The sequence below is a fragment of the Augochlora pura genome, chromosome 2 (genome assembly GCF_028453695.1).
Source record: "Augochlora pura isolate Apur16 chromosome 2, APUR_v2.2.1, whole genome shotgun sequence".
Taxonomy (NCBI): Eukaryota; Metazoa; Arthropoda; class Insecta; order Hymenoptera; family Halictidae; genus Augochlora; species Augochlora pura.
Genome location: NC_135773.1, coordinates 21,041,176 through 21,062,471, shown reverse-complemented (window position 1 = coordinate 21,062,471; position 21,296 = coordinate 21,041,176). Strand labels below are relative to the sequence as shown.

At 40.0% G+C, this 21,296-nt stretch overlaps 1 protein-coding gene across 2 annotated transcripts in view; it reads right to left on the bottom strand.

The window, feature by feature from the left end:
* Daam (disheveled-associated activator of morphogenesis-like protein) overlaps nt 1–21,296 on the bottom strand; it is a 63,391-nt gene that overhangs the window by 30,454 nt on the left and 11,641 nt on the right. Inside the window, exon 1 of one of the 2 annotated variants that reach the window (XM_078195232.1) lies at nt 12,901–13,143. The exons of the other annotated variant lie outside the window; for it this stretch is intronic. Coding sequence (XP_078051358.1) covers nt 12,901–12,939 — 39 coding nt within the window. The 5' untranslated portion in view covers nt 12,940–13,143. Of the gene's footprint in view, nt 1–12,900; nt 13,144–21,296 lie in introns of those variants that run through there. 2 annotated transcript variants of the gene reach the window in all.

The following is a 21,296-nucleotide window of genomic DNA, read 5'->3' as shown; positions in this document are numbered from 1 at the left end:
GGATTCCGTTGCCTCCGAGCAACGAGAATTCAAACAAAAGTGGAAGTATTCGATTGATTTCTCTCGGTTTTGCCACTGTTCCGCCGTACCGAGTGTCTTTTCGACGGGAGCGTATGGATTTGCGAGATGAACGAGAGGCTAATTCCAGGCAAGCCGAGCCGTCGAGATTTATCTCGTGTCAGCCGCACGCCGGTTGTTAGCGGACTTAGAAAGCGGACTATGTATTGAGTCGAGCGTTTCGGTTACACGCGTCACGCGAGCAATCGTAACTTTTGACGGAAAAATTCCCTTTCCGCGGGATTCCGATATCGATCGGTCAATTTCTAGGGGGAACGTGGAACGCGGACGTTGATCGACGGTCGCTGCGCTGGAATCAGAAACTTAACGCGTTGACTGCCACGGCACTTTCGAGGATACCGGTCCTGGAAGCCGATTTAATTTAATCATATTATATTATTAAAAACGTTAATTAAGCTTATAGAATGTTTTCTTTAAAAAAAAAAAAACATGCTACGAGTTACAATCTCGTAGTTGGCTTAAGTAGTAAGCCATTCATATTTACACTTTTATTGTACGACCTTTGTCGTAGATGTACAAAGTTGATCTGTAAACAACCTACGAGATAACTCTCGTAGTTGGCGTCCTGGGCAGGTAAACAACCTACGAGATATCTCGTAGTTGGCAGTCAACGTGTTGAGTCATAGTTATCGACGAACCTTGATATGGCTTCATGTTCTCTAAGTATTAAGATACAATGATTCCTTTTCATTTCTTTTCTTCATTTTAGAGTAATATTTACAATCAATTCCTACGTGAGATTATAAGCAAATTTATTGGTGATTTGCTGCGACATGAGAAGTAACTTATATGATTACATCAGGTAATACATTGCATTGTAATATTTTCTCATGCGATCATGGTTGTGTTTAAAATAGTGTTAGATTTACGTGGCGAATATGTTTATTTTAAGGGTTATTTTTTGCTATAGTTCTGACATTTCTTATTTGACAGTAATTATTACTAAATCGTTGCATATCATGTCATTAGGATATACCACGGAGCACTGCATAATTGAAATAATCTTCAAAAATTGCGATCGCATCAGGTTAATAACTCTCAAACGAAACCGCAGCCATAATTTATCAATTTTCCGCAAGACCATTTTCCATCGCCAAAAATCCATTTCGTATCCGCCTCTGTAACGTCTCCGCCGTTCTGCATACGCTACACTTTTTCTCATTAGCAACCAATTAGGAGAAGATAAGAAAAACACTATATCAGCACGTGACCTAAATTAATACCAGTTTACAGAAAAATCGTTAGGCCGCCGTTTCCTGTGAATAAATTGGCGAACGAATTACGAGCAGGCTATAAACAGCGATGGAAACTGTTCCCCGCGAGCAATAAATCACTGCCGATGGTAATTACAAAGCTAATTAAAAATCTAGTCGCCGATAAATCTATTTATGATTGAAAACAGAGCGGCGGTCAGCATTAACCATTCGCGGCGCGCAGAGTATTTTCTCCTTTCTATTTTAGTGTTTAATGTATAACTGTACGTAAATAGTGTATCAATCATATCTCCATATACCACTTCGCGAACCGTTTACAACAGTTGAAGACTGTAATTATTCTTAACCGCCGCGCAATTTCGGCGGTAGTCGCGAAAGTAACGAGAATTGGCAAAATGAGTAATTATTGTTAGGGCAAAAGTCAATGCCGAGGCTAGATTCTTCGAGGGAGCATTGATTGAAAATTTTGCCACGGAAATATATGTTATTAGAGTCAACTTTGCACGTAAGTGATGCACTGTTGTCATTCCATTGATATTTTATTAATATTTTTGAATTAAATCTCCTCTATGTCTTTTTATGTAGTGATGACATATTTAAGATATTCAAATTTAAAATGCGAAGTACATAGTACTGTAGTCTATAAACTGAATCCTTTAAGAAAATATTGGTATAAAATTTTACCATTAAAATGTATGTTACAGACGTCAACTTTACATATAAGTGATACACATTCATTGATATTTTATTAATAGTTTTTAATTAAATTTTCTTACTGTCTTTTCATATATTCTAAATCGTTGTTATATTATAATACAAAACTATATAAAAAATAAATTAGAACTAATATTTAAGTCAGTGACATCTGATCATACATTTCAAATGATGCATTTTTCGGCAACCCCGAACACATAAATGAATAAAGGTATAAGAATAAATATTTATTATATATATATAGTAGTAGCTTCGAGGATCAATTGTCTATTAATTATCGCTTCGATCATTTATTTATTTTGATAATAGTTGAGCTAGAATCACGGCATTGGAACGTCAAAGCCGTGAGCCGTCAAAGCACTGGTTCTATCCCGGTTTCGGTAACCCATCCCTCAGGAACTCCCGCCGACCAGATATCCCGACGTTAAACGATCCGCCGCGATTTGTCATCCTGTACACCGCCTCGTGCATCATTCGAGAATGTTAATTGCGAACGGGGCGCACCGAGAGAACATAGGAGGGCCGCGATTATTCTTATTGCGGGCCGATCCGCGGCGATATGCTTCCTGCCTAAGAGAATCAACTTAATAGGGCCGACGACTTCGTTTTTATCGTTTCCGCGTAATTAGCGCGATCTCGTACGCAATTAAGGCCACATTGAATACCAGTCGACGGGCTGCCCCCCCCCCCCCCCCCCCCCCCCTCCCGCCCGGAACTATTGTATTTAAGTGGAAGAGGAGAACTACCGTGCCCGCGTCGTTCAGCGATTTATTTGCGAGCCTGGGACGCGGATCACCGAGGGCACTCGCGATTGATATCGTTTCCGAGGGAGCCGCCGCGCGTTTATGCCGTATAATAGCATCGCGACTATACAAGCGGCTTGCGCGCGTCCTAATCAACCGTTTGTCTTCGGGATTCTTCGCGTGGTGGTGCTTTCGGACAGCCATAATCGATCCTCGAAGTTGCCACTATATATAATATATATATTAATATATACTAAATTTATTATAATCGATGTTATTTGTTCCTTACGTTCGTCTATCTATTTATTATTCTTATTTATTCTATTTGCTTATTGTTATTTCTTGTTATACGAGTTTATCTATATATTATTATTTATATATTTATCTACTGTTATGCTATTAGCCAACGTATTATTTTAACTTTGTTTATACACTGTTATTTTATTATTATATATTTTCGTAAGCCCGGAGGAACATTTATTGCTAAATAAATTTTAATATTATGTAAATGAAGGTATAAGAATTAATATTTAATATATATATATATTATCATCATCAACCCGCATCAATTGTAGAAAATAGAGTCAAGGTTACGTGAAATATAAATTCTAAAAAATATAAATTGCCTATATCAATCGTAAAAAATAGAGTTAAGCGATGACGTGTTTCTCCTGTCAACACTTTACCCGTCGCTGGTGCAACAGTTGTACCACGTCACGAAATATCGTTAACGGCCGCTGGTACACAACGTGCGCATCGTGCGCAGTGTGTTCAGGAAAAGTCGCTACGCAAGATTGTCAAGGTTATTGACGCGCCGTGCGGAACTACCAGCGCATGCGACTTTTCCTGAATGCATTGATCATGCGCCGTTCAGTGCTTGCATCGGTGGCAGGATGCATTTTCATTTGACGCCTTCTGCTCGAATGGGGTGACTCCGAGAGGCACCACTAAAATTGTTCTACCATGTCCCGTGATAATTTCAAACAAAGTTTACATTTAAACGATTGTTGAATAGTGGAACTGTTAATATGAGTCGCAATTTTATTGCATAAAAGTGCACTTTGTTGCATAGAATGGAAATGCTATGAGCCAGAAATTTTATTTCCGATGTACGATTAACTTCGAGTTAATGTTATAAATGTTTTAATGAGATTTAATGCATTTGATGTAACAGAGGGTTGATGAGATTTACTGCATTTGATGTAACAAAGGGTTGATGAGATTTACTGCATTCGTGTAACAAAGGGTTAATGTTATATTAATAACGATATATGAATACTTTCAGCGCTCGAATTTAAATATCCATAAAGTGACAATTCTTTTCTGATTTACAAGCTATAATTTGATTATAATTTTATTTATTTGTAACATAGCAGTTTAATCCATAAAAATGCCGTCAGTTCTTTTGAATAATCAGAAATAATTCTGTAATAGTTGAATACTTCCAAAAGCTTATTATACTTATTCCAGTTGATAGAGTACGCTATTTAGAACCTCTTCGAGCGAATTCATTTCATTAACAATACGGAACATAAAATAACACGTTTCGCGATTCTATTGTCAGATATGCAATGCCATCAGCAAATTGAAATAAAAATTCGCTGCCGTATACCCCCGTGGCTCGGAGCCACGTTTCCATCAACGAGACAATGGAAGCGGACCTCAATCATCTGTCGACTCCGTTCGGTCGTTATCGTCATTCGGTAGCGCTGTTCGTCCCCGTCGAACGACCATAACGACACCGCGCCGTGGGCGATGATCCATCTTAAATCGATCGAATTCGCCTCGGGACGCTTCGTCGGATCGAGTATCGAAAAATACGTAATTGATGCTTTTTTAGTCTCGGTACTTGGAGGCGGACTTGTTTGGAGACACTTTGTATAGTTGAATAGTATATAATATAATAATATATCAATAATATGATACAATATATAATATAATAATGTATTAATAATATATAACATAATAATATATTAATAATATAATAATATCATATCAAATAATATTGACATATTTAGTGGAACATATTGCAGACGTTAGTGGTTTAATAAACCTATGCAGAGAGAGCGACAGAATTAAAATTAAATGACAGAATTAAAACTAGCGCAGGATTAAAAAGAATTAAAACTAGCGAAGGATTAAAAAGAATTAAAAAGCGACGGAATTAAAATTAAAATTAAAATTAATGTTAACCCCAATTTATAATTGCATTATAGTTTTATTAGGATCACCGTAAAATGTATAAATGTTATCTGTATAAAATGTAAACATGTAACTAATTTTAGTTCGATTATATACGGTTTTATGACATTTTCGAATTTGTCAGCGTGACAGTGGACGTGTTAAGGTTATGTCGAGGTGAATTTCCTCTGCAATTTTTAACTATAAATGACTTGATCAGTATATTATTTCTCAATTATATTTTGCTCAAACATCGCTTTGCTAGTTTTTTAATCCATCGTTAAAAAAAACTATTCCGCGTGTCATGCGAGCCATCCGACCACCCTCTTCAACCCTCTTCTATTTCCAAAGCTGTGCCAAGCACGCTACCGCGTTTAATCGTAAAGCAAGAAAGAATGATAATAATTGATCGCGAGATAAAACCTGCTAAACAGTTGCAATAATATGTATCATTTTAAATATTGCATTTCTTGATAGACTGTCCAATGATTCAGCAAGAGATCCTAAGATAATACACTCCATCTGTACTTTACACTTTCCATAAATAAATCATATATCAATTAACCGATATCGTACCGTTAAAAAATACATCTAAAAAAAGAAGAAAGACATTTAAGGTTTTATATATCGATAAAAATAAAGCAGAAGAATTTTTATTACAAAAGAATTTGTTAAAGTTCGCGCGGCTGGCTTCAGATATTTTCTCTTTCTATTTTCTTCTGGCTCCGAAATGGGCATACAAACACGCTATGATTATAGGTTAAAGAAAAAAAAGCGTAATTTACACCGAGGAGAGGAGACTTTATAGAATGACACAAGATTCGTCGCGGAACAGGAAACAAACGACGATAATTCAGTCGGCGAGCCGTAAGGACTGGGTGTCGAATGAACGAGAGACTGTTTCGGTGAGAAGCCGTCAGAATTCGAATCCCGCGTGTGTGTGGCTCCACGGTAGAAACACGTGGTGTTTATGGATCCGTAATACGATATTTTCGGGAAAGGCATTTGCATGTGAAATTCCCGTTTCTGGAATGGTAATTCTCTCTCTCTCTCTCTCTTCTCTCCCCGCCGTCTCTGTTTCCACGGCGACGGTGGAATGTTCGCGCGCGCGCGCGATCTGAACGCTTGTTTACGTACTAAATCAAGCAATACACCCGACTGTTTCGAAATTCATCGGATTTTTTTTCAACGTTCGCCCCGCTGTCGAATTTACTTTCCTCCTTGATTCCCATTATCGATGCTTAACCAACCGGCTGTGTTTTATCATACGCGTCACCCATAAAAGTGAACGCCGAGCTCCCCAATAACTGGAACAATAAAACGCGCGGTCGCCGGTATTTTCTTTTCGGTAGAAAGCTACGAAATTCCTTCTCGAGGGATTTATCGATGTTCACGGTGAATTTTTCAGATTCTCGACGGAGCATGATCTTTTGTTATTTCAACAGTGAGATAGATGTTTTAGGGACTCCGTCACGGTTCATTGTATAGTTTCCTTGGTAAGCATAATGTACAGTTCACGATTAAAAGGTGTCACGCTTTAAAGACAAGCGACCGTAAAATTGTGATTTCATCGCAAATATCATTTAAAATTGTGATCCTCGTAGAAAACAATCCTGTATATTTTCCAAGCTTGTATAAAAAGAAAACTTTGATTGTGATATTAAATAAATAAAAATCAATAATTTTTAAAGAGTAATTTGTTAAAAATGATTTATGTTCAACTATTGTATATTACATTTAATCGACTTCTCCGTGGATGTGTAAATAGATATACCTGTCGCAAAATTGGATTTTCGACGAAATACTATTTTACATCATTTTAAACATTCGAGTATCGGTAAATTCATTTACAGTAAGTGTTATAGTATTTATCACTATTACATAAAAAAAACACAAACAAAATTAAGATCCCTGGACTCAAACCATACAACATCGCGACGAATAAAAAGCAGATGACATTTGCAAAGTAGGGACTGCGAACAGCATCGAGAACGTTTCTACGGTCCTCGAGGTCCACTTCTCGATCTACTCGGTTAGTTTGATACGCCGTGGGACGAGTTAAAGGCTGCAAGGAGTCGGAGATCTCATCGAGCGGCTCCCTTCGAGCGAGCAGGTAAAGTACCGTTCCACGGGCAGCGAAATCACGATTCGTTCGGTCATCGAGTCCCGCCTCGCGTGGATTAAAGTGAAACCCGAATCGATCCGATTTCCTCCGGGCCGTAGTGTCCGTATGCAAAATTGGGTGAAAGCCGGTCCGGATCGGCGAGGAAGCCTATTCTTCTACGACGCGGAAAGGTTCGCAATATATATCGATCCCGAGCAATGGAACGCGTATCGACCGGTTCGCATCGATAAGGGAAGGGCGGCCGAAAAAGTTTCTCCCGTCGAATATCTTCGGTGAGAGTTCGCGCTGAAAAAGGAGAAGGAGAAAGAGAGAAACGGACGAGGAGAAAAGACGAGAAGGCGAGGAGTGAAAAAAGAAAGAGATACGCGACGGAAAGAGCGACGCCGATAATTCAGCTATTTTTCAGCGGCTATTGTTGCGCGCGAGTTTCACCGTGCCCGATTATCGTTGAATGCGCGCATGGGAATAGCAAAGCGGGCTTTCGACACGTCTGGCGACCCGTGTGAATTTGATTCAGCCCTAATCAAACCGAACGACAGCTACTGCAGACGATATAGTAGACCGAATGGCGCAAGCCACTGACGCGAAATTGAAATGCTGTGGGCTGGGTCTGATGGGAGAGCATGATGAAATTTAGCGTAATGCGTCTACCCTTCAGATCTCTGACTCGAAGATCGTGTAACTCGCAGACGCCTACTCTCTCGGTCTGCCGCGATAACCTAATCAAAGATCTTGCTTCGATCTAGAGCATTAATTGTACACTGTTTTATGTTTAACTTTACACTGTTATCAATGCTGAAAATATACGTAAGATTTTTCTATTTCGCTCGCTGTTGGAATGCGAATTTTCTGCATTAATTCTAGAAAAGGAAAGCTATAAGCTAATAAGCTAAAACCGTTAATATCCCTCGCTTTGTTTGATCGTATTACAATTTCAAACATCTCACTTCTGTCATAATTGCATCAAATCTATATTACGCTTATCTCAACAATTTACACGCGCGTTCAAAGCATTGCAAAACAGTGCATGTAAATGCATCAATTTCCTTCTCATTTTTATCGTAATTGCATTAAGTCTATATTACGCTTATTCCAACAATTTATTCATACACGTTCGAGGCATTGTAAAACAGTGCACGTAAATGTATCCGTTTTCTTCTCACTTCGATCATAATTGCATTAAATCTATATTACGTTCATTGCAACAATTTAGCCACGCGTTCGAAGCATTGTAAAACAGTGCACGCGTATCCGTTTTCATTAACCACATCGTCCAGTTAGGTACTACCGAGTTCACTTGGCGCTGCGCTTCTTCGATCGCATTTCGATTATTTCTCCATTGATCCGGTTACCCACGACAGTCTATTCAATCCTTTCGTTCTCTCCGCTTAAAGAACAGCGCGCCCCGAATCCCCCGCGTTTACTAGCTAATTAGCTGGCGCGATGTCCCGGCAATTAACCGTAATTGGGCTAACCGATCTTATTACGGTCGATCGGCGTTTTTACGCGGCGAGACGTCGATCGTCGGTCAGTCGCACGCGACGAGGAAAGCAGATCGAGGCGACGAGGAAAGCAGATCGAGGCGACGAGGAAAGCAGATCAAGACAACAAAGAAGGCAGATCGACGCGACGAAGAAAGCAGATCAACACTTTCGTCAAGGTGGATTCCGGATCGCACGGGGCCGCGACTAATTGCGAATTATGCGAGGACGGTAGAAGAAGAGGACGCCGGAATCCCGCCGGCTCGAACGGTTTCCTCGCGCGGATCGCCTCCGCGGGCGTCGCGCATCGGTTCGCATCCTGCGGGTACGCTCGGGTGCAAGGCACTTTGCACCGGGCCGTTGCACGATGCGCGGGATCGGCCGGGCCTGCGCCGATCCATCGTTAGATATCATATTCGAGATGAACGAACTCTCCGTATGTATGTACTCGGAAATGTTTCTCTGATACAATTATCTCGCGCGGAACGTGTTTACCACGAGTTCAACTGATTTGTTGCTCATTATCCGGATCGCGGGCATTTATGCAGAATAATTTGTTAGCGCCCGGAGGCGAGGTGAACAGTTATAGCTGTTGCGCGGAGAAAAGATCTTTTGTGATTTAATTTACGGAGTGTTTAATTTATTCGAGTGTTTCATTTGTAATCTCTGGAAATGCATTCGATTATAACGTAATTGTATCAGATGTTAAATATTTAAAAACGGACTGTTCTAAAGAATTTTTTAGCTTTGTTGGAACTGAATATTTCTTTAAGCAATGTTCTAATGGAACAGGCATCTTGTCAAACATGTACAGTACGTGTCGGCAATTTAAGCAGATTTAATAGAACAAATCTTAGAATTTATTAAAAACAAAGAATCGTAGTTTTTTGTATTTATAAGTTCTACAGAATCTAGAATATATTTTGTAACATAATAGTAACTTTTCTTGAACGAGAGGACTGAATTATCAACTCAATTATTAATTAATTCTGAAACTTGAATTATTAATTCAATCGCGCCCCAAAATAATTTTTATACTAACAAAATTTAGATTTCAAAAATATAAAGAGTGGAACTGTCAACGTGAATCGCAAGAATTAATTTTATATGCATAAAATGCATTTGACTAAATAAAATGGATATACTACGAGTCAAAAAGACAATTTTAGATTTCCAGTTGAAATTGCTTCGCGTTGAAAGGGTTGAGAACGAGGAGAATGAGAGTCCAGGAGAGCTAGCAGATGGAGACCAGAATCGATCTGGACATGATCAGCGGCAAGGTCATCGAAATCGGCCACCTTCCGAGATTTAATGAAACAGGTGGTTCGCTCGATAGGACGATCGTGTTTTCCAATTCTCCCTGCTCATTAACGTGTGTCCGGGGAACAGAGGAGAGCTAGATTGCAAACCCGGGGACGGCTTAGCCTACGATGCAGGTCTCTTTTGCCGGGACAATTCTAGCCTGGCGGCAGGTGGCTGACCGGTCGCTGGAGGGACCACGGGACTCGAATATGCAACCGACACTGGCTGCCGGCGGCGATTCCTCCGGCAAAAACGATCGAATCGAGCTGAAACCAGTCGATCGTAACGAGATAATCGTTAAACATCGGGCCGGATTGCATCTAACGCAAAGATCGAACGGAGAGAGAAAGAGAGAGAGAGAGAGAGAGAGCGAGAGAGGAAAAAACGCGCAAAACTCGATAGTTTGCGTATATCGGTTTGCGCAGGTGTGCGAGCGCGTTTAGGATTATAGCCGGGGCCGTCTTTTTTTTTACGACGATCGAAAAATAAACGACCGTGGAACTTGTACGATGATACAGTGATTCCTGGGACTGTTTATTAATCGACCGGAATGGAATTATTGACTGCCGTTCGCGGCCGAACAAGTGCCGTTTAAACGACGGAAATGGACATTAAATTCGCCGGCCAATGAGAGTAAAATGATTATCGGTCGCCTACGAAGATGCTGCTTTCCGTTATTGATATTCTACCTTCCTTTTACGCGCGACTTTACAGATCGTTCGAAATTGGCATAAACTCTCCAATTACACGTGAAAGTTGCCTAATTAAACTAATTTATCCGAATAGCGCGATAGTCTTATTTAGCTGACGTCTCGCGTTATTAGCCGTTTTAAATATCTCGAAGACCTGGTTAAATATATTTGAAACATTTTACATATATTATCATATAATCGAAATATAATTTTAATCACAATTGTATGAATGGAAACAGATGAATTGTATAAATAACCCTTTGCACTGGAGTAGTATCTCTGAAGCGCCACTGAAATTATTCCATCACTTCTCAAGATAATTTTTAAAATACCAAAGTTTAAATTAAAAATCTTCTTAATATAATAGTAAAACTGTTGGTACGAGTCGCAAGAAACAATTTCGTATGTATAAAATACATTTTATCTGCATAAAATGGAAATATTGTAAGCCAGAGAAATTATCTTAGATTTTTAATATTATTTTAGATTTACAGGAAATGTTTAAAATGGCCGACGGTGCTAAATTTTCATTAGAATCGCTGTTTAAGGAAAATCTCGGGGATGTTATTAACAATGCTTAAGACAACTTCTAACTGCAATAATTAATGTAAATTGTCCACGTTTCCAGTTCGCTCGTAAGTCACGCAATACAGGGGAAATGGAAACGACTACCGGACTCTTGGAAAGTGAGGAAGATGGGACGAGCACCGTATCCGGCTGTCAGTTGCAACAAAATGACGAAGCGACCACGAGCAATGAAAGTAGAAGTGTACAATCAACGTGATACGCTCAGAGGTTAGATTCGTCCGGTAAGATACGACCGCTTTAAATGTTTCAAACGGATAAAACGAAGCGGGGATATGAAAGATTGAACTTTCTCACATCGTTCCGAGAAAAATTAACGACTTTATGTTGAAATCGTACCAGTCGATCATCGGAAAATCAATTAGAAAATCATCAGAAAATTCATTAGAAAATCATCAGAAAAACAATTAGAAAATCATCAGAAAAACAATTAGAAAATCATCAGAAAATCAATTAGAAATCATCGAAAAATCAATTAGAAATCATCGGAAAATGAATTAGAAAATCATCAGAGAATTTATTAGAAGCTTGCACCTAATTAAATTGTTGACCTCGATAAAAATTTTACGATCGCTGAGAACAATTTCATGCTCAATAACTTTCTCTACGTTTTTGTCGATTATTATAAGTTGACTGCGGATTTAATGCGCGTATGCTACGAATGAATAGAAGACTATTAAAACGGGACAGAAATTGGAAAATGATTGAGCTTATTACAAATAGTTAACAAAGAATTTCAGGTTGAGTTCAATGTCGATCATGCATGAGTAACATTTTCTTGATACGTTTTCAGAATACATTTTTATCGTAATACATTTAAATTAAATTTTATTAGAACTTTTAGAACGTAATTCACTATGATTTTCTTTTTCAATATTATTAATTAAGCTACTCCGATTTTGCGAAGATTTTCGTGTTTCATTTTTGGCACTCAATGCATGTTAATTGTTTGCACACGATCGATGACCCAGAAGTAACATTAAACATTGTTTACTGTTAAAACCATTAGTTTTTCCAAGATCAAATTCCTTTATATTTTAAAGACATTTAAAAGTGGAATTGTTGTATGAGTAACGAAACAGACTTTCGTCCGGATAAAATGCACTAAATTATGTAAGATAAGAATACTGTAGAGAAACAATTTCAAATTTAAAGGTTTATAAGGTTAAGGTCCATGGAAAGCTAGATAAAGCCTCTGTTATTATTTGACAACTAAAGCTACTAGCATTTTCATGTTTCACATTTCGCGCTAGCATGAAACAATATTTGTTTCATCTATTTTAATTATTTCATTCATCGCGGAAGGTATCTAATATTTTTCAAAAATATTTAATAATACGGAAACTAGCTGCGATAGAATCTAACATTTTTATCTCGATAATTATTGGTAAAAATTATTGGTGAAAAGCCGTTTTATAGGCTACCGGTCGGCAAAGTGTTAATTGGAAAGGAAATGAAACGTTCGGATGCTCGACGTTGTCATTATTTCCGACGACGGTCCGGTTCGCCGCGCTCCGTCGGTGGCGCGATACGTTTCTGGGAATAAATTCGCGATATTGAACTTTAAAAACGGTAACCCGCGCGGAATTATCGCGCGGCGAGCGATTCTATCGCACGCACGTGGCGCCGCGCGGCTTCGTTACGCGTTCGCACAATGCTCGCCGGCATTCTTTTCCATTTGCCCGGGTGGATCGCGATAAGAGGGTGTTGCTCGTTAGTCGTGGCAATTACGCCGCGCGTAATCCCGCCAGCGAACGGTACATTCGTCTGATCGTTCAACGTTACCAGATTCAGCTTGCCCATCTTCTCCAGCACGGTGTCCATCTTGGCGTCGAGGATCACGGGGTGGCCCCCCGTCGACGACAGAAAATCCACGAGCGAACGAAAATTCAACGGCGAATCGGCCACCGGTCTCTCTCTCTCTCCGCGACGATCGATCCTTCTCCGTTAATCGATCCAAGACGTTTCCCTTCGATCACTCGGAAGTTATTCCACGCCGCCGCGACTGTCCCGTCAGAAGATCGATCGGGTTTTCATCGGTTTCGCCGGGATTCGATCTCATTTAACGGTGAAATCGTTCGACGGCCTCGCGGGATCATCGACGACAGGCGGCTATAGAGGTTCCATGGGAAATGTCACTGGGGTCCAGACCCTCGTAGCGGCGCGCGATCTCGCCGGCAAACTTTTCTCATCGTCTCGTCGCGCACGAACTTGTCTATGTTAAACAATTGTTAATTATTATGCTGTTCCGTGATGAACCTCTTCCGAATACTTGTCACAACATTGCACACAATTCGAAGACGATTCTGACGATCGAACTTGTCCTCGATCTAACGATCTCGATTGACATCGATTGCCAACATTTTTCGGCAAAAAATTCTTTGTTGCACGTGGGATGGGATAACGATGATCGAGCCCGAGTACTGTGCTTCGCGAGAGCCGATCGTGGAACGCGAGAGGATCGCGCGGCTACGGAACCTTCTTGCTCGCGATTGTAGGTTGAACTGCCAGGTGAAAACACAACACCTCTCAACCTGCACAGGTGCACACAGAGGAGGCCTCCCGACGGGCCCCCGGCGGTAGGAAGGGGGGCCTACTTGTAACTCTGGGGGGACTGTTCAACACGGATACCTTAATCTTTTCGTGTTCATCTGACGAATATCGGTTGCCGTTTAATGCTCGCGAAGGCGAACATCGTCGGAAGCGAACTGGTTTCGGATATTGCCGCGGAAGGAGAATAAAAAGAGAAGGAGATCGATAGCGCGCGCATGGCGGAACGCCAATTATGCCGATAAATCGGTAATCACACGCTGGTCATCGATTATACGGACAAAGGAGTCGCGTAATCGTTGTTAGCTCTTGTTTTTGTCGTTTTGCTGGATTCTGCTCGCGCGAGTTGCGGCGATAATTGAAAAGCTGAACTATTAGGGTGTGGGATATAGGTATAGTCGATTACTTTTGGGTGGTCAATTGCTATGCTTTTGCTTTGTTATTTAGCGGAACAAATTTTATAATTATCGAACGAGGCGTATTAAATATTTCTTTTCTTTTATTTGGTTTATTTTGTTGTGCTTTTGCTTTCTTTTGAGCGTAAGAAATTTTATAATTACCGAACGAGGCATATTAAATTCTTCTACTCTTTTATTTGGTTTATTTTTTAATAAAAAGAATTTAATATCTTTCATTCGTTAAATACAAAATTAATTATCGTGTGAAATGACGTCGATCACTTTTGGGTGGCCAATTGCTATGTTTTTGCTTTGTTTTTTTTTTGCGCAACAAATTTTATAATTACCAAACAAGACATATTAAATTTTTCTATTCTTCGATTTGGTTTACTCTTTAATAAAAAATTTAATATCTTTTATTCGTTAAATACAAAGTTAATTACCAAATTAAATAAATCAAAGCAATTGATCACCATTGAGTAAGTATACTTAAGTTCCTATTATTATCTAAGGTTTTGCTTATTTAATCGTTTTCACTCGAAACGTAGTTGCGAGATGAACTAATAATTATTTATTCTCTAATTGCATACCGCGAAGAGATATCATGATCATTTATCTTAGCTATTTAATAAATTATTTTATTAGTAGCCAGTATAATTTTCGGCCGCGTTGATACGGTATTAAAGAATGTGAAAACTAATGTTTATTTATCGAATATTGTTTGTCGCGATTAAAATTCCATTTGAGGTCGTCCGGCTCCCGAGAACTACGGGGTTAAACGTTGGCTACGGGAGGCCACGGAAGTTTATGCAAATTTCCATTAATGGAATTCGAATGAGTAAGTGGAAAAAACCTGGCGTTCGTAAATTTCTTTTATTTCTAAAAAAAAACTGTTATATTAAACTGCATTTAAATATGTCGAAAGGTGTGTGACCCCTTAGACCGATTGAACTATTAAAATACATAATAACGAGAATATTTTATCATTTTATATTCAATCATCTTTGTACAAACAATTTTCATTAATTATAACGAAGACAGAACATTGCAATGCCACCTTATTCGAAGATATTTCATAACTATAATGACCGTGAAAAATGTGAAATAACTCGATGTAGGTATCGTTGAAAAATGTATCGTAGTTTTTTTAAATTGCTTATGATTTTTCAAATTGTCTATAGCTACGAGAAACAATGGTGTGCATTGATCGAAGCGACAATAGGAAATCGAGCAATGCGACAAACTGGACGGCTTGACGCAAGAAACCGTCGATATCACGGTGAAAGCTGGTCAACTATTAATCAAAAATACGATACCGCGTCGAATCGCCGATAATTATGATAACCTAGCGGACAGCTTGGCTGTATATTATCGATAGATAATTATCGTCGTTTATAAAATATGAAAGACCATACCAAGGTGGTTTGCAGTAAAAATCGTCGTCTTCTATTCGAAGCAAATCGATTGCCCCGCGCGAGGGATCTATATCTTTGCAATCGGATTCGAGTCTAATGACTCGTCGGATTCGAGTCTAATGACTCATCAAATTCGAGTCTAACGACTCGCCGGTTTCGAGTCTAACGACTCGCCGGTTTCGAGTCTAACGACTCGTCGGATTCGAGTTTCTACTCCGATCACGGGCGGATTACTTCGACCGAGTTTCGCGCCTTGAAAAATCCACGAAAGCCTGATGTATACGCGACGGTGCACACGTACGAATACACATTCGAAGAGGCAAGGGGGAGGTGAAAAGGGAGCGCGGTGCCTCCTCTGTAAGAGATCGAGTCGGGATGGCCGACCCAAATTCTACGGGAATCAGATTTTTTTTTCCAGCGTTTTGTCGCGCAAACAGTGAATATTTATACGCGAGGCGAACGCGTACAGTGACTACAGAAAGTCTTCGCGTGCTCTACGACTTTTGACAAATTATCGATATTTGCGCTATTATAATTGTGCAGCAACTAGCCCTATAACAGTTAACCTAAATTAATTTTAATTCTTCACGTTTATAGCTTTACAATATATCGTTCATTTTTTCCATAATATTTTTATGTGATATTTCAATGTTTCCTAGCAAATAAAACAGATTAATATAATAATTAATATAATAATAATACGTACTAGATATCGTTCATTTTTTCCTTAAATATTTTTACGTGATATTTCGATGTTTATTAGCAAATAAAACAGATTGAAACGTTTACTATTTCAATGTTTCCTAGCAAATAAAACAGATTAATATAATAATAATACGTACTATATATCGTTCATTTTTTCCTGTAACATTTTTACGTGATATTTAACTAAATATGTAGTACATGTAAGTTCAAAGAGTCATTGCTAACAAAAGGCAAATCTACGTTAAGACCAAGGAAGAAAATAATTTATGAACGTACTGTCTAACTTTTCCTTTCCTTAATATTTTCAAGAATGAACGTGACACCAGTCATTCATCTATCATGTTATGCAAAACCATATCCCAGAAACGAACTATGCACAGTAAAAATTCACAGCAAAGATTCGCTACGTATCCTGATTTATTCTCGCACGAGTTCCTCATACAAAATTTTAACAACTCCAACAAAATGCACCAAAAATCGTAAATATTAATACACTTTCTAGCAACACTGTAATTTCGTGGACGAAGACGAGCTGCAAAGTAAAATATTTGACGAGCCGTTAAACGCATCGCGCCTAAATGTTGCTCGCGCGTCATGGCGACAGCACTCGGGTAACCAAATAGGGAAATTCTGGATTCGACACCGCGTGAAATACTGCCGGCGTAATTGCTAACTCTTTCGCTTTCGTGCACCGAGAAGCGGCGCACTTTTTTTCGGCAGTGAATCCGCCGGCGGGCCAGAGGGAAATCGGGCCAGCGGCGGGCCCCGAATCCAACGCGAGAGGAAAGCTGCGCGAGGGAAGAATGCGTAATTTTCGACACGCTTCCGAGAAACAAAAAACGCCTGGGAAGTAGCCGAATCTAGTACGCGAGATGTGTTCTTTTTTTCGAGACACCGGGCTACTGACCAGATGACATTTCAACGAGTCCGACTACATTATTCATGGAAATAACAAACAATAACTACAGGTCGCAAGCCGACCATAAGTAGGCTACAAATAAGCTACTATACCATATAGCTGTAACTGTAGCAAGTAGGCTATAGGTCAGCTGTAAGTAGGATGTGGTTTAATGATATATTTGACATGGTTTTTACCTGTTTTTAAGCAAATATAAAATGCTTAAATAATTTAGTGATACACACACTTAGGCTAACATACTATATAACTGTAACTATAACAAGTAGGCTATAGGTGAGCTGTATGTGGGATGTGGTTTGACAATATTTTTGATATGGTTTTCACCTGTTTTTAAACAAGTATAAAATTTTTTAAAATTCTAGAGATATACACCCTTGCTTTTTATAGCTCAGTTGGTTCGAATTATATTGGCCTGAGTCATATTTCTATTTTATGCGGTAAAATGTATTTTATACAGACGAGATTTTTAATAGAGGTTAAATTATATTAACGATAAAATAATTTTTCTGGCTTATAGTATTCCCATTTTATGCGATAAAATGTATTTTATACAGATGAGATTTTAGATGAGTATTCTATACAGAATTGTATCTTGCGACTAAAGTAGCAATAGTTTTACTATTAAGAATATTCTCATCTAAACTTTGCTGGTATAAAAATGATTTTGGACGTGACAGAATAATCTTCGCGACGCCTTAGAGTCACCGCTGCAGCGCGGAGTGTTAAAAATCCTGCAGAATAGAAAAGTGTTTCCTGGTCGCACAGGACGAGCCGGCAACGCAATAGGGAAGCCGGTGATCGATGAACACGGGTCCCGCGAAATCCGCGTCGAAGTTACTCAACGCGCCTCTAAAGATAGATCGCGCGGAACAGGCGCGGAACTTTCGAAAGCGATTCCAAAACGGAAAACAAACGTCCTGGAGGGGTTCGCAGGGAGAAACCGCTAGGGAAAAAAGGCGGCGAAGAGGGGGAGGAAGCGGGGAGCCGGATCTCGCCGGGCTGTCGAGAAACAGGCACGAAAATTCCGAGCATTTTCTCCCGGAATCTCGCTTCTCTTCCGTGGGCTTTTCGTACTCGCGGGGCGTTTAAGGAGCGATTGCGTGCGCGATGCACTTAAACGGGCAAACCGTGATCGCGGAGCCCGGCCGAACGGGAATAAAAACCGGCCGACGCGGTCTTGTTCGCGCGCGCGCTCGCGCGAGGCAGACGCACGAGTATTCGGGAGCGGGCGCGGAGCGCGTGCCGCGCGCGCCCTTCGAGCCCGCGGCGAACCCTTTCCCGCGGGACTTCGTTCGATGGCCCGGGCGATCGGACCGCGATCGGACCGCGATCGGACCACGATCGGACCGCGATCGAACCGCGCTCGGACCGCGGCCAGGTCGAATTCGGCGGAGCCTGACGGACACAAAGTGGAAAGGAAACGTCCTTGTTTGCCCGCGCGGGCAGCAGCCTTGCGCCAGGAATGCGCTCTTGTCTCTTCTCGCCGCTCGGACGACTGGTTTTTCAGCGGAAAAACGAGATGCACGAGACTCGGGAGATAGTTTTTTTTTTCTTTCTCTTGCGTGCAGCAGGCGGGGGCGGGAGGGGATCGTCGGCGTTCCTGCTACGCTCGATCACCCGACCTTGAAGACATTCTTCGTTAAGGTGGTCCTGACGATCCTGACGACATTTCAATCGAGCGTACCCCTCCCGCGATTCCTGCGAACTCGGGGATCGTTCCCGGCTAGTCGAATCGATCGGTGGACTCGGTTCTAGCCTGTTCGTATATTTATATCGAGTTTTGATCTCGTTGTTACACGATTTTATCTTTTAACTCTTTGAAGCACAGAATTTTAGGAAATAAATGGACCCACGTGGCACAAAAATATCATCGCGTTTGAAATTAACCTCTTAGGCACGACGCGCTACTATAATGGCTTTCGTGAATGTTTCGTGCTTTACTCAATCGTTTTATTAATTATTAAAGTAAACGATTCGAGTAAAAGTGTGTATGTATAATACACTAAGAAGAGAATGTATGTAATTAATACTAAATATAGATATACGGAAAAAATATATATTAAGAAGAAATGGTAATTTAGTTATGAAAAACTTTATTTGCGTAAAATCCAGCCGTACCTAAAAGGTTAAACAAAATTAAAATTTATTTTAACATGTTTAAAACATGTTTTAAGTGCTAATGATCCATAAATGATCGCGTGAAATACAAAACTGTGAAACCTGTAAAACAATTACAAGCTACTATTATTTATATATTCTCTACCATTATTATAGAGAACGTGGATCTCCAATCTACTGATCTTGCATCTCGTAAGTAGGCCAGGAATTTTTATGCAAAATAAAAATTGTTTCCATGAATCAAAAGAAACAGAGATTCGATAAAAATGCATTTCTTTTCTAATGATTTGAATAAGTTGAGAGTAACATAATACAGTGTTCGTCAGTTTTTCTAATGTTCCCAGTGTTCTGTATATTTATTACTGATTTTTGTCATTGCTTCCAAGGACTAGGAAAAGGTTACATAATTATTGGTTTGATTTGTTCCGATTATCACGCGCGACTGAAGCAAGATCGTTCGTTCAATTGCTTTATATTATTGTTCGCGCGCGCGCGCGCGCGGCTAAACACGATACCAGTTCGCGGATGATGACTGGGTCCCTTCGTGTCCTTCGAGCGCGATGACCTGCGCAAGAAAGCGAACCGGTACTTTCGTATACGGTTTTTAACGGCGGTCATTTAGAAACCGTTCGACGCGGTTTACTTCTTCAACTTCGTTCTTCGCCTATACGCGACGCGACCCCGCTTCGATCCTTCCATCCGTCGATGAATTCGAAATGAGCCGTAGTTTGGCCTTGTTTAAGAACAATACGCGAACGGTTGCCTAGTTTTCCCTAATGGAATTGCTAGACGGTACTCATTCTCTCTAGCATGGATATCAAGAGTATATACTTTGACGGGGACGTCGAACTTCTCATTTCTCACTCTTTGCACTCGAAGCCACTTCAACTGCAAATCTAAGATAATTTCTTTAAGTTATAATATATTCATTTTATGTAATAAGTGCATTTTATGCGTATTTAATTAATTCTTGTTATTCGTATCGATATAACATAACCTCAACAATGTTTAAAAATGCAAATTTTGATAGTACAGAGATTATTTTGTGGTAGAACAATTTTATATGGTGTCTCGCAGTCACCACTCGAGTGCAAAGGGTTAAATGTCACACTTAATCATAGTTGGTCACAGTAAAATAAAATCATACTAATTTCGCTCGGCGAGAAAAATATCTAGCTTCTCGCGATACCCGAATCTTTAAAACGAATTAATTGTTTATAAATTATAATTATTCTAACGAAAAAAATTAATGTGAGATTTTAATCAATCTTGAAACATCGCCGGTGACCATTAGCGAATTGATGATGGAGCACCGTCAATTTTAGAAACCAAACATTCTCTGCCTGAAAATGATCGTTTTTAGGGAAGTTTTCACCCTTTCGCTCCGAGGGGCGTATATAACGAAGAGTATATATACGTTCATACCATATATATACTTTTATTTCATACTTTACATAAGATACTTTTATTAATCAACAAACAGTTGACTATAATATTTAAAATTAAATTATAATTACAAACTTTTATATTTTAGAAAGCAAAGTGATATTACTAAATACAATAAATATCATTGTAAAATTAAGAGAACATGAACCTCGGTGTCAACTACCCAGTAATGCGGTTCGCAGCGAAAGGGTTAACGATCCGATCGGACGGAATAAAAATGAAGTTCTGTTCCCCCTCGTCTCGCGCGCGTAGCTCGGGAAAACGCTCGGAACCGCGAAACGGAAGAGAAGAATTGCGACCAGTAAATCGTTAAGGAGCTTCGCCTCGTAAACCGCCGTCCTTGTAACCGCTCGGTGAGCGCGATTGCTCCGCGGAAACACCGGCGTGGATCGAGGAAGAAGCGGAAGGTTTCACCACCGTGCTCGTTTTCACCGGTAATGCCGGGTAACGTCGTACCTGCCCGCACCTTTACGCGCATTCCTACGATAACGCGACGAAACGAGTCGACCCGATCGATTAGCCGCAACACCATTAACTCTGACGGGCTCGCGCGAGTCCTATGCACCGACAGAATCAATGAAACTAACGTAGAAAGGTTACACAGTTTGAACGCGATACGAAAGATTGTTG